The sequence below is a fragment of the Sebastes umbrosus genome, chromosome 9 (assembly GCF_015220745.1).
Source record: "Sebastes umbrosus isolate fSebUmb1 chromosome 9, fSebUmb1.pri, whole genome shotgun sequence".
Taxonomy (NCBI): Eukaryota; Metazoa; Chordata; class Actinopteri; order Perciformes; family Sebastidae; genus Sebastes; species Sebastes umbrosus.
The window spans coordinates 2046338-2072658 of NC_051277.1; the positions used below are offsets into that span (position 1 = coordinate 2046338).

The 26321-nt window shown below is 41.9% G+C and overlaps 1 protein-coding gene across 6 annotated transcripts in view; it reads left to right on the forward strand.

Annotated features, from left to right (window-relative positions):
- Positions 1-25682, forward strand: part of LOC119494005 (transcription factor COE3-like) — a 183236-nt gene extending 157554 nt beyond the window's left edge. For 3 of the 6 annotated variants that reach the window (XM_037779594.1, XM_037779595.1, XM_037779593.1), the window contains 5 exons: positions 8435-8500; positions 9178-9352; positions 16192-16371; positions 20513-20641; positions 22716-25682. In XM_037779594.1, coding sequence (XP_037635522.1) covers positions 8435-8500; positions 9178-9352; positions 16192-16371; positions 20513-20641; positions 22716-22747 — 582 coding nt within the window. In that variant the 3' untranslated portion in view covers positions 22748-25682. The remainder of the gene's footprint in view (positions 1-8434; positions 8501-9177; positions 9353-16191; positions 16372-20512; positions 20642-22715) is intronic. The other 3 variants (XM_037779596.1, XM_037779598.1, XM_037779597.1) reach the window with 2 other exon arrangements.
- The last annotated feature ends 639 nt before the right edge of the window (positions 25683-26321 follow it).

Sequence of the window (26321 nt, forward strand, 5' to 3'; positions counted from 1 at the left end):
TGGTCGTCTCTTTCAGTCCAAAATGGCGGCAGCGTAGCTCTGCTGCTGTAATGGAACCAACTATTGACTTTCACTTCTTAGCGATATACGATCTTTGGTTTTAGTTAGGGTCTGTTTTCCTCCTCCAATCAGTATCCAGATATTCTGACCTCTGACCCCTCATTGGCTTAGAGGAGATTAACCAATCAGCTGCCTCCGTCCAGGAGCTGTTTTAGAAGTCCAGTTTCTCCCCTCTGAATCATCCATCTCCTCTCAGCTGAAAGGAAACACCCAGAGACCCTCTCTCTTCCTCCTCCTCCTCCTCTTCCTCTCGGAGGTGTGGGTCAGTGATAAGAGATGATGATGATAACGGGAGCCAGTGCATTACCGTATCGATCGGGGCAGCAGGCCTTTCAGCGCCGTTAAAGCGCCCAGCGCTCTGATTGCCGGCACTCGCGCTGACAGGAATCCAATGGCGCTGTCTCTGTGTGTGTGTGTGTGTGTGTGTGTGTGTGTTAATATGTGTGTGTGAAGGGTGTGGCCGAGCAGCTGATGTGTGTGTGTGTGTGTGTGTGTGATGGTGTGAATGTGGATGTACAGCAGCAGCAGCAGCAGCAGCAGTGTGGAGGCAATTAGCCGCTGTGACAGATAACAACACATCATCAGCAGCAGACTGAAACTGATCTGATGCATAAAAACACTCTGACACATAAACAGTAGAACTCTGCTGGTTTACTGTTTTACAGGACGTTGGTTTTACATGTTTGATCCAGCAGCTACAGACGTGACTGTAGAGTTATTATCCTCCCGGTTTCAGTTTATATTCTATAAATGATAATCAATAACACCCTGACGTCTTCATCAGCATTGATCATCCAATAATAATAATAATAAGAAGAAGAAGAAAACATGGATGTTGTGACAAAGATAAACAAAGATAACATGAATCTGGTCATTTTCTGACATTAAACAATAATTTTATTTATATATTTTAATGTGTTTAGACCTCTAAGTGACCGACTGAGACAGGGTCATGATAGGGATTATTACTATTATTATTATTATTATTATTAATATTAATATTACCATCATCATCATTATTATCATTATTATTATTATTATTATTATTATTATTATTATCATTATTATTATTATTATTATTATTATCAGTCAAAGGTATTGAGTTTACCTTGATATAAAGAATTTTTGTGTTTTTGTTTTAATATATTTCTATAATAACTGAATTAAATAATTGTTAAAATCCTGCCAGATCAATTTTCAGTCATTCAACTAGTCAACTAACCGACTAACCCTTTAAAAGAAGCCGAGTCTTAAAGTGTCCCTGAACGCACCGGCACTCTCAAAGCATCATCCTGCAGTAATAACATCAATCTGACACTAAATATGATATAATTATATTATTATTTACAACTTTAGACGTTTGATTGGCTGTTTCACTCAGACCTGCAGCCAATCAGAGCGCAGCATCAGAAACACCTGACTTGACTGTGATTGGTTCACCTGCTGCTGCGATCAGGACACCGAAGGGTTAATGATTGATTTACTGCTGCTCTTCTTCTTCTGTGGTGGATCTGTGTAGTTGCAGTAGTTCCTGATTCACAGATCAGAGAGTGGCGGCCAAGAACAAATGAACACAAACACACACAGACACACACACACACACACACACACACACACTCACGCTGAGCGGCGTCGGCGGCGTCTCTCCAGCAGCGAGGCCTCGGAGGCGTCATTAACTTGAGAAGGCTGTTGTGTCTGTCAGGACCTAATGAAAATAGAAGGAGGACACACACACACACAATACGCACACAATACACACAATACACAATGTACACAACACACTCAGAAACAATACACAATGTACACAACACACACAGACACAATACACAATGTACACAACACACACACACAATAGTCTGTGTGTGAGGCTTCAGTGTCTATGAACTGAATTTTCAGGTGTGTGTTTCTGCATGTTTGGTGTGTGTGTATTGTGTGTGTGTATTGCGTATGTGTGTGTATAGCAGTTAGTGTGCATTGTGTGTGTGTGTGTGTGTGTAGCAGTTAGTGTGTATTGTGTATGGTTGTGTGTGGTTGTGTGTGTGTGTGTGTGACGGGCAGCTGCTGCCTCGTGGCGTCTCGCTGCTGCAGCCGAGCGAAGGAGACATTAACTAACTTCTGTTTTCTAATGGAGATTAATGAAGCCAGAGGAACACACACACACACACACACACACACACTGCTACACGCACACAAACACACACACACCTAAACACTCACTTAATACACGCACACAAGTACACAACCCAACACACACACTAACAGAAACACACACTGGCAGCCGCTCACCTGCTGATTTTGGGTTCAGTTTAGAAAATAAAAGGAGACGAACTGAGATGAAAATGAAGGAAAGACAAGTGATTAAAGAAGAGAGGAAGGAAAGAATAGAGAAGGGAGCAAGGAAAGGAAGAAAAGGAAAAAAAGATAAGAGAGGGATAAAAGGAGACAATTAAGGAAGGAAGGCAACGGGAAAGGAATTATGCAAAAGAAAGAAGGTAACAAGTAAAAAAAGGAGTGAAATGAAGGAGAGAAAGGAACAATAGGAATGATAGAAAAGAGATGAATTAAAAGAGCGAAGGAAGGAAGGATAGAAGGGACAGAAAGGAGAGTAAAGGAAAGAAGGAAGGAAAAAGAATAGAAAGGAAGGAAGGAAATGAAATATGTAAAGAAAGGAAAGAAAAGTAATTGGGCAAAAGAAACAAGGGAACAAGTAAAGGAAGGAAGGAAGGAAGGAAAAAAGTAATTAAAGAAAAAAGAGAGGAAGGAGTACATTGAAAAGGGAGTAAGGAAAGGAAGGAAGTAAAAATAATAGAAAAGAAAGGAAGCAGGGGAAGACGAAGAAGGGAAAGGATGGAAAAAGACGAAAGGAGGGAGAGAAAAGTAGTTGTGCAAAAGAAAGAAGGGAACGAGTAAACGTGAAATGAAGGAGAGAAAGGAAAGGAATTAATAGAGCCAAGGAAAGATTAAAGGGTCAGGAAGGAGAGAAAGTCAAGAGAAAGGGAGTAAGGAAAGCAAGAAGGAAGGAAAACAAACAGAAAGGAAGGAAGTAAATATAGGAAACAAGGAAGAAAGGAAAAGGGAGGCAAGAAAGGAAAGGAGTGGTAGAAAAGAGAGATAACAGAGTCAGGTAAAGTCTGGTCCACACTGACAGATGTTACAGATGTGTAAAATGTGAGAGAGAAGGATAGAAAAAAATAGAAAAGAAAAGAATAAAAGGAGACAAGTAGGTAAGAAGGATACGAGATAGAAAGGAAGGAAGTAAAGGAACAGAGAGGAGAGAGGAAAGAAGGAGCTAAGGAAGGAAAAAAAGGAATGGACATAATGATGTATAAAAACACACACACACGCACACACACACACGCACACACACACACACACACACACACACACACACACACACACACACACACACACACACACACACACACACACACACACAGTGTTGGCAGTAGCAGGCTGACAGATTGTCCGACAATAGAGAGGGATGCTCCTGGGGGGTTTGATTGACAGGAGGCCATTCATTCACTGAACACACACACACACACACACACACACACTCACACTTACGAGTCCAGATGATGTCACACTGACAGATTCACCTTCTGGACGCTCAACGTTAAACAAACATCCAACATGGAAATCACACTTGAGCTGTTGAAGGCTAACAGTCCCCTCTGCTTCCAGTCTTTATGCTAAGCTACGCTAACAGTCCCCTCTGCTTCCAGTCTTTATGCTAAGCTACGCTAACAGTCCCCTCTGCTTCCAGTCTCTGTGCTAAGCTACGCTAACAGTCCCCTCTGCTTCCAGTCTTTATGCTAAGCTACGCTAACAGTCCCCTCTGCTTCCAGTCTCTGTGCTAAGCTATGCTAACAGTCCCCTCTGCTTCCAGTCTTTATGCTAAGCTACGCTAACAGTCCCCTCTGCTTCCAGTCTTTATGCTAAGCTACGCTAACAGTCCCCTCTGCTTCCAGTCTCTGTGCTAAGCTACGCTAACAGTCCCCTCTGCTTCCAGTCTCTGTGCTAAGCTACGCTAACAGTCCCCTCTGCTTCCAGTCTCTGTGCTAAGCTACGCTAACAGTCCCCTCTGCTTCCAGTCTCTGTGCTAAGCTACGCTAACAGTCCCCTCTGCTTCCAGTCTCTGTGCTAAGCTACGCTAACAGTCCCCTCTGCTTCCAGTCTTTATGCTAAGCTACGCTAACAGTCCCCTCTGCTTCCAGTCTTTGTGCTAAGCTAGGCTAACTGGTGTAAATCCACCTCACGTCTGTTGAGTCAAAGTGTTTTTCTATGAGCTGAGAGCAGAACAGACACAAACAGCTGATCAACAAATAAACAGACAACAGAACAAACAGTGACGGTTACTGTTTGTTATCAGTAAACATGTTCAGCGTTTATTGAAGCTCACTTCAGTCTCTCTTCTTCTACTGACTGGTTGTGTTTTTATTATTTTATTTTACAGTATTTGTACAAATTTACAGTGGTTTTATTATTTTATTTTAAAATGTGTTATTATTTACATCGTTTTGTTATTTTATATTACAGTGCTTTTTATTATTTTATTTTACCACATTTTTAGTATTTCATATTACAGTGGTTTTATTATTTTGTATTACAGTATTTTATTATTTTTATTTTACAATGGTTTTATAATTTTATTTTACAGTCTTTTTTTATTATTATTATTTTAGTGTTGGTATTATTTAAAATTGTATTTATTATTTAACTTTACAGTGTTTTTATTATTTTAGCGTTTTTATTATTTAATTTTACAGTGGTTTTATTAATTTATTTTACAGTCTTTTTATTATTTTAGCGTTTTTATTATTTAATTTTTAGTGTTTGTATTATTTTAAAATGTTTTTATTGTTTTGTTTTACATTTTTTTATTTTACAGTGTTTTTATTATTTTACAGGTTTTTATTATTGCATTTTATAGTATTCTTTTATTATTTTATATTACTGTTTTATTTTTATATGACAGTGTTTTTTTATTTTATTTTACAGTAGTTTTATTACTTTACAGTGTGTTTTTTTATTATCATTTTACAGTGTTATCATTTTATTAAACAGAAGCTTTATTACTATCCAGAGTTGTTATTTAACAATGTTATTATTTTATTTAACAGTAGTTTTATTACTCTCCAGAGTTGTTATTATTTAACAGTATTATTGTTTTCTTTAACAGTAGTTTTATTACTATCCAGAGTTATTAACTATAGTATTTAACAGTGTATCAGGGTGGTGGTTTCCTCTGGTAGACGTGAACAGTTTCAGGGAGAAAAACTCTGGCTGTTGTTCTGTTTCCATCTCAGTGTGTTGGATCGCCTCCTTCGAGGTCATCGTCTGTCGTGGGAAATGAGAGCTCTCTCTCTGTGTGTGTGTGTGTGTGTGTGTGTGTGTGTGTGTGTGTGTGTTTGTGTGTGAGTGTGTTGTTGCCAGCAGTGAGGAAGCGCTCTGATTGGCTGGGAGGAAAACAATGTGGTTAATGGCGACTGTTTCTCCTCTGAGTCACAGGAGACGTTTGTTTGGCCGCTGCTGCAGAAATTTAAAATAGATTAACACACACAAGAAGAATCCACAGTAGAATCCACAGTAGAACTCCCCTCTATATAAATATATAATATAATAATATATATACACATTTCCCCACTGTGGGACTAATAAAAGAATATCTTATATTATATATAAATAAATTACCAATAATCCCTCTTTATATAAATATTTGATAATATATATAAAAATAAATCCCCTGTAATCTCTCTATATAAATATATAAAATGATATATATATATATAAAATGATATATATATATACATAATCTCTATAAATATTATATATATGTAATCTCTCTATATAATATATTTATTTAATTTAATAATATAATTATTATTTAATACAATAGTATAATATAATATAATTATAATTATTTAATAATATAATTATATATATATAAATAAATCCCCTGTAATCTCTCTATATAAATATACAAAATAATATATTTATATATATATATATATATATGTAATCTCTATATAATATATTTATTAAATTTAATAATATAATTATTATTTAATATAATAGTATAATATAATATAATTATAATTATTTAATAATATAATTATATATATATATATATATATATATATATATAAATATAAATAAATCCCCTGTAATCTCTGACCATCAGAGCAGCTCACTTCCTGTCTTCATCAGATCAGGTGTGACGGAGCAGCAGGTGAATCTCTAACGAGCATTTCAAAGACGTCTGGAAGAAACAGTTTACACATTAATAATCAGTCAGGTCCTTTATTTAATGTTAGAGTTGTATTACTACCCTGTAAAATACTCCAGTACAGGTTAAAGTACACATTTTAATCAAGTGAAACCCCCAGAGAAATGCTTTCTGGTGCTTTCGATCGTCATCACATGATCTTCATCAGTTATGGAGTTGAAGACGTTTTCTGAGCGCTTTAAAGACTTCCTTTATTAATGTTTTTACTTATTTATTTTAACAACAGCAGTAGTATTACCAGCAAAATGAAGTATCACAAGTAAAAGTACTGCCCCTTTCGTTCTGTGTCTTCTACTACAAACTACTATACTACTGTCACTACTACTACTGATGATGTATATAAATACTGCGTTCAGTTCTGTGTATAAATACATGATGTCTGAGTGACTGTGGTCCTCCTCCTCCTCCTCGTCCTCCTCCTCCTCTTCCTCGTTGGTGCTGTAATACCTCAGGGAGCTCCAGCAGAGGCCTCCACCTCCCCACTGCTGCTCCTCGGGGACTCCACACCTCTTCCTCCTCCTCCTCTTCATCACCATCCTCCTCCTCCTCCTCCTCCTCCTCCTCCTCCTCCTCCTCATCAGCTGATCTTCCTCAGCTCTCTGACGGTGTGATGTGTTTCCACCTGAGGCCGCCGTGTGAAAACACATCACCTTCTTTCACATCCCGGGAGTGAATTCTTTAGCTTCCTTCATCTCTTTCCTTTACTTCCTTTTTCTTGTTTCTTTCCTTCCCATTTCCCTCCTTTCTGTTCCTCACTTTTCTTTCTTTCCTCTCCTTCCTTTAGCTCCCTTCATGTCTTTCCTTTTGTTCCTTTATTTCCTTTTTGTTCCCCACTTCCTTTTCCTTGTTTCCTTTCCTTCATTTTTTTCTCTTTATTTCCTCCTTTCCGTCCTTCCTTCCTTCCTTTCCATTTCCCCTCTTTTCCTTGGCTTTCTGTATTTACTTCCCTCTGTTCTCTAATTTCCTAGTCTTCTTTTCCTTCCTATTCTTTTCCCCTTTTTCTTTTTTCCTTTCCTTTCTGTTTCTCGTTTTCCTTCATGTTTTTATTTTTGTTTCCTTCTTTCCTCATCATCTCCTTCCTTTCCTTTCCCTTCTTCACTTCCCCTTCCTTCCTCCTATGCTTATTTCCTTTCCTTGTTTGTTTCCTTCTCTCTTGTCCTTTCCTTTCTTTTTTCTTAATTCCTTTCCTGGTGTGTCCTTCTTTCCTTCCTTCCTTCCTTCCTTCCCATTTTTCCATTCCTCGTTACTCTCATTTACTTCCTCTTCCTTTCCCTCCTTTTCTTATTTCCTTTCCTTGTTTCTTTCCTCTCCTCCCACCATCTTTTTCTTCCCTCTCTCTCCTCCTCCTCCTCCTCCTGTGTGTGTTTATCTATTTATCCGTCCTGTTATTGTTATTAACAGCCATCGCCGCGGCGCCCCGCTGTGCTGCCGGCGCTCAGATTGGACGCTTCCTCTCCTGTGGGCTGATGGGAAAACAGCCCCGGGGCGAGAGTGTGTGTGTGTGTGTGTGTGTGTGTGTGTGTGTGTGTGTGGTCTGCAGTGTTAATGGCTTCCTGCTGATCTTCTTCTCCTCTTTCCTGCCCTCCGGGTACAAACATTCATCCGTCCATCTCTCTGTATCTGCGTCCGTCAGTGGCCATTTTGGATCTGACTGACGGAGCTCAGAGGAAACGCGTCACCAACCTGAGCGTGACTTTAGTATAACGGAGACTCAGGTTGCTGCTCTGTGATTGGTCGGTTCTCTGCAGGTGTAGCAGACTCCGTTGTTACCTGTTGTTTAGATGTCTCTCAGTGAATATAAATGATAAAACAATCAATTAACATAAACAACTAGTTAATTGATTGATTAGTTAGGAGGTATTCTGATAATAGATTAAAAATGTCACTGATTCCAGCTTCTAAAATGTGAATATTTGCTTTTTTTTAAATCATCTTTGATAGTAAATTAAATATATTTAACACTTAATTACGTCACTTTGTGAAATTATGATTTTTGTGATTTTTTAAAATTATTTTCTGACATTCTCTGTTGCGTGTCGGAGGTGGAACATTTAAATTAACCGTGAACTCTCTCTGTCTGTCTCTCAGGAGGTTCTGTTGAAGCGGGCAGCCGACCTGGTCGAGGCTCTTTATGGGATGCCTCACAACAACCAGGTGAGTCAGCAGCTTCACTCTGACCTTTGACCTCCTCTGGAGGAACAACCCAGTGTTTACATACAGACTATCTGACTTCTCATTAACTGTAACCGTCTTCCACTAACCTTCACCACACTGTGGTTGTAATTATATATAGACGCTTTAGTGCTGAGGTCATGCTGAGGTCATGCTGAGGTCATGATGAGGTCATGATGAGGTCACGGTGTTAGCTGGAGGCTAACTAACGCTAGCAGTGGGCTAAAGTTACACATCTTAAATGTCCTCTTGTTGTGTTGTTGGGTGAATCCAGATATCACAGACATTAGAGATGACTAACTGTGATTGGAGGCTCTAGAGCTACAATATCAGAGAAACATTTCAGAGACGGAGAGGAAATGATGCTAATAGTTAGCCTTCTGCTAACAGCAGCTAACGTGAGCCGTTAGCTGCTGTTAGCAGAAGGCTAACTATTAGCATCCCTTTCTCTCCGTCTCTGAAACGCTGCTCTGATGTTGTCCGACTCTCTTTCTGACTGACTTTACTGAAGGATAGTTAACTATTAAACTAGAACTTTCCTGTGACCAGAGTGTGTTGATGAAGCATTAAGTTGTCGTCTCTCTTTTCTCTTCCTCCGTCCCCGTCCTCCCCGTCCTCCCCGTCCCCCCCGTCCCCTCCGTCCCCGTCCCCGTCTGCAGGAGATCATCCTGAAGCGCGCCGCCGACCTCACCGAGGCGCTCTACAGCGTCCCTCGCAGTCACAACCAGCTGCCGTCCCTCACCGGCTCCGCCGCCCACTCGGGGATGATGGGAGTGAACTCGTTCAGCAGTCAGCTCGCCGTCAACATCTCAGAGGCCTCGCAGGCCGACCAGGGTGAGAGCTCGCCACTACCCATGATCCTCTGGGACGGGGGGTCTGAGGGTTTATACTGGAGGGAGAACAGACCACAGACCAGTCCAACCTACATCAGCTGGTTTAGGTCTGACCTCTGCTCTGAGGCTGCAGGCAAGTTCAGGAGAGACCGGTAGACCTCCATATAGTCCAACAGAGTTCAGGAGAGACCGGTAGACTTCAATAGAGTTCAGTACAGTTCAGTAGACTTAATTTGAGTTCAAAACAGACCAGTGGTCTCCGATACGGTACAATAGAGTTCAGTAGAGTCCAGCAGTCTTCATTAAAGTCCAGTAGAGTCCAGTATACGTCCTTAGAGTTCAACAAAGTCCAGCAGAGTCCAACTTACTAGAGTAGGAGTCCAGTAGAGTTTGTACAGTCTAATAGAGTCCAGTAGAGTTTAATAGAGTCCAGTAGAGTTTAATAGAGTCCAGCAGAGTTTAATAGAGTCCAGTAGAGTTTAATAGAGTCCAGTAGAGTCTAATAGAGTCCAGTAGAGTCTAATAGAGTCCAGTAGAGATGGTTTGAGTTCAGTAGAGTCCAGTCCAGGGCAGTAAAGTTGAATAGACTGCAGTAGAATTCAATAGAATTCAGAAGAGACCAGGAGACTCCCTGCAGCAGCCATGTGATCAGTGTTTTAAGGGTTAGACCGGGTCTCTGCTGGTTCTGGTCTCTGCTTGTTCTGGTCCTGGTCTCTGCTGGTTCTGGTCCTGGTCTCTGCTGCTGTGTAACGGCGTCTCTGAGGATCAGAAACACAAAAAACAAACTGTCTGCAGTTTGAAAAGTGTCGACGTCAGCGTCATGAAATTAAAGATGTTCGTCATAAAGTTCACAACACACACACACACACACACGCACGCACGCACGCACGCGCGCGCACGCACACGCACACACACGCACACACACGCACGCACGCACGCACACACACGCACACACGCACACACGCACGCACACTCTCTCATCTCCTTACGTTGTTGTTTTCTTCATCAGGTCATTTTATCTCCTGACGCTTCATTTCTTTGTTGTTTTCTTCTTCATCTCTTCTGATGTCGTTTCTGTTCCCTGATGAAATGTCGGTTCTGTTCTGGTTCTGGTTCTGGTTCTGGTTCTGGTTCTGGTTCTGAACCCTCTGAGTTTCCTGGTTTTATCTTTTCAGCTCAAATCACATTTCTTCTTCTGTAATTCCTTATTTTCAACAAATATACACAAACATAGAGTTTCATTTTGATCCAACAGTCAGGAGGAGATAGAGACTTAGTTGGGGACTATTTTCAGCGGCGGATGAATCCAGATGTGGTGCTCTAGTGCAGTGGTTAGTGGCAGCAGGACGGTGTGTTAGTGTGATTGTGTGTGTTGATGATGATGAAGCAACAACAACTGCTGAGTTTTAATAGAAGAAGAAGAAGAAGAAGAAGAAGAAGAAGAAGAAGAGGAGAGATCAGGATGGGGAGTATCAGCAGAGTTTCAGAGTAAAGTTTCCTCCAGCGGTCGTGGTGTTTCTGTCACGGACGCTCAGGAAAACGTGCAGCAAACAGCTTGTGAACACGCGTCGACAGGAAGCAGATAGAACTGCTTTTACTCCCCGGACACCCCCCCCCCCCCCCCCTCCACTAAACCGTGGTCTGCTTTCCCCATCGGCCCGCCGGCGAACACCTTACAGGAATCTATGAGGTCATGGGAAACCAGGCTGCAGCCGCGCTGAAAATTCATAACTGTGTAGTTTATGTGCGTTGAGCTCTCCGGTCGGAAACATTACACCGAGGATGTGAGCGCTGTCCTCCCCGTCCTCCCCGTCCTCCCCGTCCTCCCGTCCTCCCGTCCTCCCCGCTGCTCGCCAGTATGAAACGACTCTTTGTGTCCCGCCGCAATTATCCACCGTGATTAAAACATTAATAAAAACGGCGGCTCCTGAGCCCAGGTCTGATCAGACGGACGAGGAGAGTAATTTACGGCGCTAATTCACATCAGCTCAGCGTCACGGCGTCCTCCTGCTGCAGCTTCTTCTTCTGCTGTTTGTCTTCGTCCTCCTGCTGCAGCTTCTTCTTCTGGTGTTTGTCTTCGTCCTCCTGGTGCAGCTTCTTCTTCTGGTGTTTGTCTTCGTCCTCCTGCTGCAGCTTCTTCTTCTGGTGTTCGTCTTCGTCCTCCTCCTGCTGCAGCTTCTTCTTCTTGTGTTTGTGTTCGTCTTCCTGCTGCTGCAGCTTCTTCTTCTGCTGTTTGTCTTCATCCTGCTGCTGCTTCTTCTGCTGTTTGTCTTCGTCCTCCTGCTGCAGCTTCTTCTTCTGCTGTTTGTCTTCGTCCTCCTGCTGCAGCTTCTTCTTCTGCTGTTTGTGTTCGTCCTCCTGCTGCTGCAGCTTCTTCTGCTGTTTGTCTTCGTCCTCCTGCTGCAGCTTCTTCTTCTGGTGTTTGTCTTCGTCCTCCTGCTGCAGCTTCTTCTGCTGTTTGTCTTCGTCCTCCTGCTGCAGCTTCTTCTTCTGGTGTTTGTCTTCGTCCTCCTGCTGCAGCTTCTTCTTCTGCTGTTTGTCTTCGTCCTCCTGCTGCAGCTTCTTCTTCTGCTGTTTGTGTTCGTCCTCCTGCTGCAGCTTCTTCTTCTGCTGTTTGTCTTCATCCTCCTGCTGCAGCTTCTTCTGCTGTTTGTCTTCGTCCTCCTGCTGCAGCTTCTTCTTCTGCTGTTTGTCTTCATCCTCCTGCTGCAGCTTCTTCTTCTGCTGTTTGTCTTCGTCCTCCTGCTGCAGCTTCTTCTTCTGCTGTTTGTCTTCGTCCTCCTGCTGCAGCTTCTTCTTCTGCTGTTTGTCTTCATCCTCCTGCTGCAGCTTCTTCTTCTGCTGTTTGTCTTCGTCCTCCTGCTGCAGCTTCTTCTTCTGGTGTTTGTCTTCATCCTCCTGCTGCAGCTTCTTCTGCTGTTTGTCTTCGTCCTCCTCCTGCTGCAGCTTCTTCTTCTGGTGTTTGTCTTCGTCCTCCTGCTGCAGCTTCTTCTTCTGCTGTTTGTCTTCGTTCTCCTGCAGCAGCTTCTTCTTCTGCAGTGTTTCTTTGTTCTGCTCGCTGACAGCTGACTACAGGGTCCGACACCCCCAACCAGTTCTTATCTCTAACAGAGCTGGACGCTGCTGTGACAGTCGATACTCTGAACTCAAGGTTCATTTCTTCTTCTAGAGTTTTCATCCCACAGCGTTGTTCAGTGAAAGGAACTCCTTCAGGTGTCAGACTACTGCTTACTGCTTCATCTGAGCCACTTCCACTCGCTGAAGAAGGCCATAAAATACAGTCAAGCTCTAGAAAAACACAGTAAGTGAACCTTGAGTTCAGAATATTGTGCAACAGATACACATCGGCGCCCAGCAGCAGAGCTACGCTTCCGCCATTTTGGACTGAAAGTGACGACCAGACGTCAGTAAAAATCAGAAAAAATCAAACCTCGTTCCAGAAAAAAAATGACGTTGCTTTTCGCTGCATGATATCCACGTTCTGTGTGAAAGTATTCGTGACAAAAACAACAGTTTAAAAAAATATGTTGACGTATAAATAAATGCATAAATAAATAAAAGGGAAAATTAAACAGAAGAGTAAATAAATATGGAAACTTAAACAAAGATAAATAAATAAATTAGCAAATTAAAACAGAAATATCAATCTATGTCACATTTGTTACATTTATTTTTTAATATTATTTTTGCAACATTTAACGGCATTTATTTATTTATCAAGTCATATATTTATTTTTGATTTTGGCAGGTTCCGTCTTCTATATATTTGTCCACTCCCATGTTGATAAGAGTATTAAATACTTGACAAATCTCCATTTAAGGTTCATTTTGAACAGATAAAAAATCGATGGACAGCCGTAATAAACACACACTGCAGCGGTTTGTGTTTAAAACATGAGAACGTCAAACAGACTCCCATAAAGAAGCTGTTTGAGTCGGACTGAACGTGTCTCATCGTGGCGACATGTTCAGTGACGTTATGACGACATGCGGTCGGATTCTCTGCTAACAAACATCAATTATATTTTACGAGACCTCCTACATGTTTTCTTTGAAGCACGACTTGTGCGTCTTGTAATTATGACTCACAGTTAAAACGTCTGTAGCTCATAATTATGTTATGATTATTCACGTTGAGTCAGTTTTTATTTATACAACCCAAAATCATGTCGGGCCCAAAATCAAGTAAACAACATCCTTTACTTTCCTCAGAAAAACACCTTAAATTACCCTTTAGTATTATAGTTATAGATGTTTTCTATGTGTTCTTATATATATATATACAGAATGATAAAGACAAACAGACAATATTAAGAGAATAAAACATCCAGAAAGAAAAGAAGAAAGCTTCCCAGATGGAGGTCTGGTGGAGCTGTGGTGGTGTTGTTTTTATAACGTCTCTAATTAAAACCCAGTCGGCGGTTATAAAGCGTTGAGCGCCGTGTCGTCCTGCAGCAAGTTCTGCAGCGTTTGACGGTTTACTCGGTGAAACCAAACTGTCAGTCGACCCCGTTAATCAGCAGAAACCTTAACTGCTCCTAAAACGTGGCTCCACACATGTTTCCATTTGAGTGGAAGGATGTGAAGCGCTTCCCACGCCGCTGTGGACGAGGACGGACGGGCGGGCAGGGAGCGGGAACACAAACACCACCCAGTACACCGCCTCCGATTCTTCTTCTTTAATTTATTATTAAAGAACAATCCTGACATTCAGCGTTGAGCTGTGACGGGCTGCAGCGCTCGGCCGCTCCCTGCCTGCACCGTTCTCTCTCCAACATGTGTTTCCCATCGCCGGCGCTCCTCGCCCTCCTCGTTCCCCGGGCAGCGCTCCATCAGCCGCTCCTGCTGGGAATTGCGTTGGCCCGAACCAGGAAGTGGGGGAAAGTGGACGAGGGTGGAGGTTTAAGGGGGGGGGGGGGGGGTCGAGCTGTAATGTGCTACTCGGCACACTGTTGGCTCTGCTCGCTGGTGGAGGTCGGTGGGAACCCGGGAGCCTCCGGAGGGGGTCAAAGGTCAGGCTGAGTGCTGCGGGGAACATCGGTATTCAATGCATCTTGGATGAGGGTCAATCAACGGGAGCGTTGGGGGGGTGTGGAGGTTGGGGGGTAAAGGGGTGTTAAGGTACGTAGAGCGCAGCAGCGAGGTGAGAGATGAAGGGCAGACTTCGCCTGGGGGGGGCGAGCTGTCAGTTACAGGAGAGCAGCAGCGACAGGCGTGATGATGTCACCTCTGAGGTCACAGCGAGGAGGTCAACGAGATCTAGAGCAGACCGTCCTGCAGCGTTGCAACACTTCACTTCACGCTCACTTTCAATCAAACACTCAGGAGTTCATCACAAGTCCACCGGGTTCCTTTTAATAACCAGAAACCCGACCGGTACCCGAGTACTTTATCAACTCTGATCACGCTGTGCGTCGTCTTCATCATCATCATCATCATCATCATCATCATGTTTCTGAGTCTGACATGTGACGTGTGATGCTGACGGTTAGTGGGCGGAGCTTCATGCTGATGTTTAAATCAGTTGTCATCAATCTTTGTGTTTGTTTTTTGGGATCAGGTTAATTAATGCATGGGGTTTGGTTTGGTTCTCCAGGTCTGGTTCAGATCAGGAACTCCTGACAGGAAGATAGAGTCCGAGTCCACCACATTTTAAGAACTTGGGTGTTGATGTTGGTGTAAAAGTTGATGTGGTGGAAAAGAGCTTCTGCTGTGAACGTCCCTATCAGAGAGTTAAATTACTGATGCCGAACTGTGACGTGTGATGCTGATGGTTAGTGGGCGGAGCTTCATGCTGCTGTTTGGATCAGTTCTTATTAGGGATGCTCATTTTGAAAAATGTTATTAACCGTTATCCATTAAGATTAGTGCCTCGTACCAGCTGCAGGAGCACAACAGATATTCGTTGAAGGGAGTCTCCAGTTCACCGTCCGGGAGCGTTAACTTAGCAGCTACGATGCTGCGTGTAGTGTCGCGGACATGCAGCCACTTTCCCAGTAAAAGTCTCCACCGCACATTTAGTTTAGTAGGTTGTCAGCTGTGTGTCTGCCCGGCGGAACTTTAGCGAGTGTCCAACAAACAGTGTGTGTGTTTGTGCTACGTTAGCAGCTCTAGCATTGCCGGAGGCTTCGTGCTCGCCGCCGTCGCACACGTAGTCTGAGTAACTTTAGTGAGTTTCCAACAGACCGTGTGTGTGTGTGTGTCGGTGGTGAGTGTGAGGTTGTTGGTGGCGTTCTAGCTGTGATCGTAGGTGTAGCAGTGTGTGGACAGTTTATTTGTCGGTGAATAAATGCTACTAAACTACAACTCCTCCACTCCACTCAAACGAGCCGGAGAGACCGGAGCCAACTTCCTGTATCCGGCTCCGCCTCTTAAGGTGGGCTGTTAAGGTGGACCAGCTTTTCTCCTTAAAGAGACGAGCTGCTCCTCTGAGCCGCTCAGCTTTTGAGTTAATTATTAACATTTCTTTTAACCGTTTTAACCAATAGCGTTAATCAGTTAAAGTTCTTAACGTCGGTTAACGGTTAATTATTAACATCCCTAGTTCTAATCAGCCTCGTGTTTCTTTTTTAGGATAAGGTCTCTCTATTTCTTAAAACGATGAGTTAATGAATGGGGTTTGGTTCTCCAGGTCTGGTTCAGATCAGGAACTCCTGACACGAAGACAGGAAGTCCCTCTTTACATCTCCACCACATGTTAAGAACGTGGGTGATCAGACGCATCATTCCAATAACTGATTTAGTTTGGTTTTGGGGGGCAGGAGCTGGATTGAGATCCTGTTTTCTCTGGTCGAACCAACCATGAAAGTGTTTCTGATCCTCTCTGTTTCCTCCTGGCAGGTTACTCCCGTAACTCGAACAGCGTGTCTCCTCGCGGCTACGTGCCGAGCTCCACGCCTCAGCAGTCCAACTACAACACCATCACGTCCACCATGAACGGATACGGCGCGGGGATGACCAACCTGGGCGTCCCCGGATCCCCCAGCTTCCTCAACGGCTCCACCAACTCTGCTTACGCAAGTGAGTCCATTAAAAACACTTCATTAATAAAAAAAACAAACCTCATCCATCTGAGAGCGCAGGAGGAATCCACTTCAACTGTCTGAGAGCGGCTCAAATTATACAATCCAAAACACACTTCACTGTTTATCATTACGGGGAACAACTCTGAATTAACTAAAGGCTTCATTTAGTGAAGATTAACCTCCGTTCACAGCTCAATCATTGCTCATGAAAGTTACGGCTGAGGTCGGAGCACTGAAGGAATTGAAGTGTCAGTTGAAATATCAGTTGAAGTATTGAAAGGAGTTGAGGTGTCATTTCAAGTGTAGGTGATTAAAGCAGTTGATTGGTCAGTTGAGGATTAATCACGGCATTTAGCTGTTTAGTTCCAGGTGATGTGAAAGCACTGAAAGGAACCACCCACTTCGAGTGTTATCAGTTTGAAATGCGTTATCAGTGGTTAACATCACTACCACTCTGATGCAGTTCACCATGTTATGATTGGAGCATATTGTTTTATGCTAAATGCAGTACCTGTGAGGGTTTCTGGATCAATATCTGTCATTGTTTTGTGTTGTTAATTGATTTACAATAATAAATATATACATACATTTACATAAAGCAGCATATTTGTCCACTCCCATGTTGATAAGAGGATTAAATACTTGACTAATCTCCTTTTAAGGTTAATTTAGAACGGATAAAACGTGTGATTAATTTGCGATTAAATATTTGAATTGATTGACAGCCCTAATTAAAGTTTCACTTTCACAGCGTGGTCGGTGCAGTTTGGCCCGTCAGAAGCATCAGAGTGGTAGATAATAATAAGATGTTAACGGCCATTCAATCAGCTGATAACATGCAGAACGGGTGAAAGGAACCGAAGTGTCAGTCGTGTTGAAGCAGAAGATGATAATGAAAACAGTTGATGTGTTGATTGGAGATGTTTTCTTATTCACCCTGAAGCTACGGGGGTTCAGTCAGTTCTAGTTTATTCACTGAAAGCAGTTGAAGTGTTGGTTGGCGTTGATGAGTGAAAATCCCAAAAGTCAACTGAGTGTTTGATATTTTTTATTTGAGCCTTTGTGCTTTTAGATCTGATGCAATGAAGAACTGACATTAATCCGTTAACACGTATCGGCTCATTGCAGATATATTTATATTGGCGTATATGTCGACCACTCTCTAGTTTGTGATTTAATAGATTATAGTTTGTTCTGCTCGGCACATTTCTTGGTCGTAATTGTTGAAAATGAAAGTTAGATTTATCAGCCGTGTTTATTTATGTTGTGTGGATCAGCTGATATTTAATTATCAGACTCTTTAAACTCTCAAACATCCCGTCCTGGTCGGGCTGGAATCCTGATCTATTGTTCTATTGATACCTGGAATATAAAGATAAGTACTTGTTATATATTTAAGTATTGGTAGTGTGTTCCTGTCGAGGTGTTTGGACTGATGCAGTTGAGGAGCGGTCGTTGTGGTGTCCAGAATAAAGACAGTGAAGCGTTTCCCGCTGCAGGAGACGAGTCGATGCTTCAGTAGTTTCTTGTCGGCGCCGTTGTTCCTCTGAAACTTTGCTCTGATTATCTCGCCTGGAGTCGGAGTCGGAGCTGCTGCTGCTGCTTGGAAGGAGCAGGTGTGTTTTGGAGACCGGTGAAGTCTAAACTCGCCCGCGGGGAGCGCTCCATTGTTTTGGCTTCTGTATCAAAGCGCTCGGCGAGTCTCAGTGAGACTCGTTTAGAAGGTAGCGAGCTCAAAACTCCGTGCCAGGTGATGTTGTCGTCCCTGGCGACCAAACAAAAGGTGGGCTCACATCTCGCCTGGCTGAGCTGCAGTTTCCCTCCGCCGAGGGTCTGAATGTATGTGTGTGTGTGTGTGTGTGTGTGTGTGTGTGTGTGTGTGTGTCGACCGAACACCGCCACGCATTGTTCACCTCCTCCTGACTGTCCCCCTGTCCATCCTCCTCCTCCTCCTCCTCCTCCTCCTCCTCCTCCTCGACTAACCCCACTAACATCCTCACCGCATCCTTCATGCATTCACGCTTTGGGCCGAATCCATTAATATCAGCTGGAGAAAGAAGCAGAAAAACAAGAAGAAGGAGCCAAGAAAAGAGGGAATGTGAGGAGGGAGAAGCAGCGATCCAGGACTCACTGATAGTTGTTGGCATGAGGCGATAAATCACATTTACATTCCCCCCGTTTCATTTTACATCTTCAAATGCTGTCCTTGAATCATTCACAGACTCACTGTGGTCCATAAACGCTGTGGACGCTCTTAAAGGGACGGTACAACACTTCCTGGACTCTTCTTCTTCTTCTCTTCCTGTTCAGAGATGTTCAGGTATCAGCATCACGTCTGTGTGTTCAGTACAGAGCTGGAGTCGGGATGCTGTTAGCCTAGCTTAGCATAAACACTGGAAGCAGAGGGAAACTGCTAGCATGGCTCTGTCTGCTCTAAAGCTTCTTTCTGGAGATGTGGTTGTTTTAGTAACTTTAGATCGAGTTGGGAAATAAACAATGAACTGAGACTGAAGAAAAAGAATATAGTCATTTTTTTAGAATATGATAAAATTTACAAAAAAATCAGGAAATTGGAAAACCTTAATTTTCATAACAACTGGATTAACTAAATGCTACTAAATGGGAAGCGATTGTTTTATTAATCAATATAACAGAATATTAAACTGAATCAATAAAATCAGGAACATTTTTTATATTTAAATAATTTTAAAGGGAAAACCCAAAGTGACTAGATGTCACAAAAACACTCTCTGAGATGCTTAAATACATAAGTAAATAAGTAAATAAGTAAATAAATATTATTTAAATAAAGTTAAATGTTCAACGGCCTTTCAAATAAAGGCTGTTTTTTAAAGTGCAATTAATTCACACTTCATTATATTCAGAACGTTTTTTTTTTCTTAAAAGAGACATCATTTTTCTTTTGAAATGATTTTTCTGACTTTTCTCACCATGAATAAAGTCATCAAATCATCCCGTTGAGTTGCGTCTGTATTTATAAAACAACAACAACACAGAGGCGTTCAACGTTGACGAATGCAACGCAGACCAGATCCACTACTTCCCTTCTTACCTTTCACAATAAAAGTCCTAGTCATCCTTAATGAAACAATCTAACCTCAAGTTTCATTTAGTTTCTGTTATAGAGCTTTTGTTTCTGATTATTGAACAGGTAGATCTGAACTCCTACGTATCCATGACGACCAGGCAAACCCCGTCAGGGTGATGAAGATCATGTGATGTGATCAAAAGTTCCAGAAGCTCTACTAAAATATTTTAAATATATTTTTTCTAACTAAAAAGCTGGAGCGGTAACTGGAGCTTTCAATCACATCACATGATCTTCCCCAGCAGGATTTCTTCAGACTCGTTCTCTTCTTTTGAAATGCCAATGACGACTGAGGAAAACTCCATCTGCTGATGAAGACCATGTGATATGATTGAAAGCTCCAGAGCAGCTACTAAACTGCTGTTTCCAAAGTCAAAAACTTTGAAACTCAAAAAAATGTAATGACCTAATTTACAGAAAAGGCGCTGGTATTTTTTTAACTGTAGTCAAAGCCATGCTATCAGTTTCCCTCCGCTTCCAGCGTTTATGCTAAGCTAAGCTAACAGCATCCTGACTCCAGCTGTGTACTGAACACACAGATGTGATGCTGATACCTGAACATCTCTGAACAGGAAGAGAAGAAGAAGAAGTCCAGGGAGTGTTGGACTGTCCCTTTAATTAGAATCAGTTTTATAGAAGACACAACTGATGGGTTTATTAGACACACATACACACACACACACACACACACACACACACACCTGTACAGTTTGTGTGGATGAAGCTGCTGCCGCTCTCAGGTTGGATCAGGTTGGTTTTTACTTTACAAAATAAAAGTCCTTCAAGTTATGGATCAACTTTGCCAGATGTGTGCAGCTGTTTGTGTTCGGAGCATGTTGGTTCCTCCAGAGCTCTCGGTCCGACCCCCTTCCTCCTCCTCCTCCTCTTCCTCCTCCTGCATGATTCATCTCCATCCGATCACTCACCTCCTCTGTGCGTCTGCCTGCTCGTTACCGTCACCAGCTCCTCCTGTAGGACTCCTCCTCCTCCTCCTCACCTCCTCCTCTCTCTTCCTCTGCTCCCATAGGCCCTTATTCATTCTCTCCTGTCCATATGGTTTCTGCAGTCAAACAGAAGAGCGCCTTCGCCCCCGTCGTGCGGCCACAGACCTCCCCGCCCCCCACCTGCACCACCACCAATGGCAGCAACCTCCAGGGTGAGCATCCCCACCCCCCACTCCCGCCGGTCAGCACCCCCCCGGTCCTCTGCTGTCCACCTGTCCCAGTCCCACCTGGACACGCAGACAGACGTCTCTGTAATGATAACAACTCTTTATACGTCACATGTGAAGACCTGCTTTTAAACAAGGTCAAAGTTGATCCATAACTTCTGGCACATTATATAAAGAACTGCTTTTTATTCATCTTATCAAGTAACGTCTGTCCGACACCGAGTCCTGACATCGACTAGACTAACTTCTCTGTTAGTAACCATCGTGACGTGTTTAGTGGAGGCAGAATAATTCTCTGAACACGTTAGTTAACGCTGGCTAGCAAGTATTGTTGGCTTGTTTTCCTAGTTTCTCTCAACATGTGCTGTCACTCACTCTCCAGGATCACCAGAGGTAGTTGAGAAAGCTAACATGAACCAACGGGACCAGATTAGCCGACCCCTACGCCGCTGGAGACGACTGCAGGAGGAGGAGACGGCTGGATAACACCTGCTCTCCTCCCGGTGAAGTCGTCTCCTAGCGGCGAGGAGTGAGGCAGAGGGACCGTGACCCGGCGCTGTCCTCTGTTGGACTGACTAGTAACAACTTAATGCTTCATCCTCACACTCTGGTCTCAGCGTAGGAAAGCACCGTGCTATCACCAGATGAGGGACGACTTTGTTCACCTCATTTTCTGTGTTTCATGACAGCGTGGTGGAATTAGCGAGCTAAGTAGCCGGCCGTCCGACCAGCGGGCCGGTTGCCAACGGCAGCGCTGTAATGATAAATTGAGGGCGCATAAATCTCTGGATGTCTCTAGTTAACTATCCTTCAGTAAAGTCAGTCAGAAAGAGAGTCGGACAATATCGGAGAAGCTGAAACGTTTCTCCGATAATCACAGTTTGTCATCTCTAATGTCTGTGATATCTGGATTCTGGCATTTTAGATGTGTAACTTTAGCCCACTGCTAGCGTTAGCCTCCAGTCTTTCATTTGTTTAGCCTCCAGCTGACACCGTGACCTCATCATGACCTCATCATGACGTCGTCACTAAAAGGGTCGATATAGTTCAACCTCAAAATATTTCAGGGATGTTCTTGAATCAGGTGATTTTTTTTCATGATAAAGTGGAACAAAAACAGATTATCCAATTCAATTCAAATAACTTTATTAATCCCTCTAGGGGCAAAAAAAAATATTCTTAAAAAAAACAGGTAAAAAATATTCTCAAAAAATATTCTGAAAAAAAACAGGTAAAAATACAGCAAAAAAAAAAAAAAAAAAACGTTAAATTTTTTTCTCAAAAACAGGTAAAAAAAAAGATAAACGGTAAAAATAGAGATAAAAAAACAGGTACAAAATATTCTCAAAAACTGGTAAAAAAACAAAAAACAAAAAAAAGAACGAGGAAATATTCCCACCGTACAGGAAAATGTTTCTTCTTTTAAAAGTAATAAAAAAAATATTAGTTGGCAAAAAAAAAAGTTGTAGTAATTGGTGTCAATTTAAGCACAAAGAAACATTTATGTTATTTATTGTGTGATGAATTAAACAAAGCCTGGTTTCTTTTGAACTTCTGGCACTTTGTGTGAATTTAAGAACATTTTATTCATGTTTAACAATCCGTAACTTTCCATATCATAATGTCAATTTGGCCTTAAACTTTTCTCTAGAAAAGTTTTAAGAATTTTTATACTTTTAAATATTTCATAATTCCAGTTCTTACCTTTGAGGTTGTGACCATCAGTAGATGGATGTATGATATTAATATACTGATGTTTGATTATAGAAAAGCGGTTTTGTAGTTATTGTTTCCATTTAATCAAGGCGGCGCCGGCTTCACTTTATGATAAAAGTCGGGTTGCTGAGGTCGGAAGATTTTGGGGGACTCGTTCTGGTTTTAGAAAGTTCTTGAAACAAGTTTATATTTATTGTAAATTGGTATTTTTTTAACTCACTATCACTTTAACTCCGTTTACCTGCTTCCTGTGTGACGTTAGTTCCTGTGTGATGTTAGTTCCTGTGTGACGTTAGTTCCTGTGGTTCCTATACATCTGACTGTTTGTCTGCTCGTCTCTCAGCTATGGCAGGTCTCATCGTCCCGCCCATGTGAGGAGGCCTCTCAGCCAGATACCGTCAGACCCCCCCCTCCCCAGCGCCGATGGCCACGCCCGCCTGAAACGCCACAAAAATCCTTCCCATCATCCCCCCCGACTGACCCAGAATCCTTCACTGCAGCAGAAGAAAAAAGTTTGACTCTTCATCGATTAATTTAGCGCCAGTCGACGTCACCGTGTTCGATGTGGAACTTTAATCAACGAGCTGACGACCGCCGCAGACGTTAAAACCCGACCGCCCGAAACAGGAAGTGTCTGCAGCGGCTCCACGGCGAAGAGGTCAAAGGTCAGAGAGGGGAACCGTGGGAGGGGGGGGCAGGTGTCTGCACTAATACATGTTGTGTGAGTATTAGTTGTGTTTGACTTCAGAAGTCTGTGGAGACTGAACAGGTCTCAGATCAGTTTGAACCACTGTGAGACAGGAAGGAGGCGTGTCCACCGCGAGCTTCTGTTCACCGCAATGACATCATCAAGAAAGGTCCAGATCTCATTGGATAATCAGGTTAGAATTAAAGGGCCAGTCCAGGTCTCCATTTATTTCTATATAATATGAAATGTAATGTGTTGCATCCATCACAGTCACTATTATTACTGCAGTAGTTATCGTTAATGCAGCGCAGACTCTTTCAAATCAACCTTTTCTTCAATGGAGTTCTGCACGGGCCTAAAACTGAGACCAGAACCTGACTGGTGAGGCCGTTTAGACCGGACCAGAACCAGACTGGTGAGGCCATTTAGACTGGACCAGAACCAGACCAGAACCAGACCTCCACAGGGTTTATTTCTTAATTTAATCCAAAGACTCAAAAATAGAGAAATGTCTTGTTTAATTACGTTTGTAAAGTTTTATTCAAAATACTAAATATGACGAAAATAAATACAAATAAAAATACACAACATTTATTAAGAGTCTGTTAATTAATATTCATCAATATATTATATGGAAAGCGATGGAGAACCAGAACAGAAAAATGCATTAATTGACCAGTTTAATATTAAAAAGGACCCCAGTGTTTCTGCACATTTTAACTCAATTATTCCAAATTCTTCATCAAGTTTATTTCTATGAAAATCAACCTGCAGAGAGAAAATCTATTTATTTATTCATTTATTTCTACTTGAAGTTCAGACTACAACTCAATCTGAACTTTTTTAAACATCATCATGCAACAATAACAGTTAAATTTAAAGTTTAAAGTGATTCACCGATGATCAGAATCTGTTAGAAACGACGGTATTTAACCGTGTTTTGGTCTCCTCACTAAATATTCCTTTAAAACACATAAATACTATCTGAAGGTGTGTAGACGTCGCTGGATCAGAAGCTCTCGGTGGACTCTGAACCTGAGTCGGACCGAGTCCACAAACCAGGAAAAACCTAGCTCTTGTTTTTGTTTTGTTTTTTAAATCTGGAAAAACCGTCAGACGGTTTCCGGATTTTTCAATCAGAAATCTTCCCTCTAAAACTCCCCGAAGGACCAGACGAACATCACGTCTTCTAGCGTTTTCCTTTCTGTACCATAGCTCTTAACAATGTTTGTCTCATATTCTAAATCTTCAAACTAAAGAACGAATTAACAAACGTCCTGCAGCGATAAGAACAAATGTTTCACTAACTGAACAAAGTCGAGGCAGCCCAACGTTTATTTTTTATTTTTAATCATTTCCTGTTTTTATTTCTTTGTTTTGGACGTCTCTCATTTTTAAAACTCCAGTCCACTAGTTCTGTTTTTTGCGGGTGTGTCGAGTGGTAGATTTTAACCAGAAAAAGCTTGCAGCAGTTTTAATCACATTTAGGTACCAGATTCTCTTGTTATTCTTCTGATTGTGCTTATTTTATATGTATTTATAAAAGTATGTTTTGGGGAGTTCCTTTTGTGATTTAGGCCTGAATGATAGTCTCAAATATATATGTAAACACATTTGATGTCTTAATACCTTTTAGATATTGTAAAAAGAGTGAACAAGTGAGAGGAATTAACCCTTTTGTAAAAACAAGTGAAAAAAAAAACACGTCACGACATGGTCACCCTGTTTTTGAGAGCAGGACGTAAAAAAAAACGCTTTCATCACTTTTGTATAAAAAAACGCTTTTTTCCGATACAATATTTAACTTTTTGTAAACAGCATCATTTGTGTTTCCCCTGGTTCTTCTTCTCGTCCTTTGTGTATTATTGTGAAATGTATAATCATGGTTATTTCTTAATGCACTATTTTTTGTTGGGGCACTTAATAAGAGCAATGCATCTTAGCAAAAAAGAAAAAAAAAGCTAAAAGTTACAAAAAAAAAACGATGAAAGCTAGAACGATATGCACCGATATGTTTTATTCTGCCGTTCTGAAACGGCAAAGATCCTTGTCATGTGAAATTTTTATATTTCAGAAGCTTATAACGTCATAATATTCCTCCACTCTTACTTTTGGACCGAGCGTATCTCTCGGTTTCGGTGTTTAGAAGACGATATTTTATCCATCTTAATATTCGACCCGATTCCTCGTCTTTGTGTTTTTTGGTGAGAATGATTGTACGATTTCAAAACAGGCAGCAGATTTTAAAACCAATCCGAAAACGAGTTTTTGGGTCACTGATCTCAAGGAAACTTCCATCGATGTTGGTGTTGTTGTTGATGGTGCTGTTTCTCGTCGTCGCACACAATCCGGATCATTTACTTATGCAACTGTGTTCCTGTTCTGTAATGCAAGCTCGTCTTCCGCGCCGCCGCCGTGGAAACGTTTGGGAAAAAGTAAAAGAACTAAAAGTCGTGTTTGATGCCTTACGATCGACGACACAAAGTCTTCTCTTTGTTTGACAAAGTTTGAGTTCTGCAGCGGTTCTCGTAGGTAGTTTATCGTTCGACGAGTCTCCAGTCAAACTGTGAGAACTTTTATTGTTTTGCACCAGACGTTTGTCCCTCAGGTTCCCCAAAAAAACAGAAAGTTTGCATCATCAGCACCGACCTGAAACTGAAAAAAAGCTACGTCAGCAGTTAGCCTTGATTCTGTTGTAGCGTCAAATCACACAGGAAGCTACTACGACACAATCTGTGACGTTACGACAGAAGCACCTCGTTCACAACAGACAACAGTTATCTTGTAATTATTACTTCTACAGCGCGCAGTTATAATTTAGCATCTCATAACCACAAGACAATAAAACCATTTTTGATATGTCATAATTCCGACATCGGTGTGTGAGAATAAAAACAAAATTATGAGATCCGCATTTTATATTTATGAAAAAAACAACCTTATATTTAAAAAGTTCATTTATAAATTCACAAGAAAACCATCTCAGATATCTCATCTTGTAATTCTGATAATTACGTGTTTCGTATCTCAACTCACAATCAGACGAGACTCACAGTTACAAAATCTGTATCATGAATTTACGAGTCTGTCATCTTATTTTGTGTTCACACCAAGAGCGAAGCCCATTTTCACCTCACTTTACTGGTGAGAGTTGGACCGCCGGTAACGTTTGTGTTCAGACGTAGAGGAGGAGCTTGTCTCCATAGATACCAACAACTTTTCTTTCCTTCACGCGTCACGCGAGTTGAAATATTCCAACTC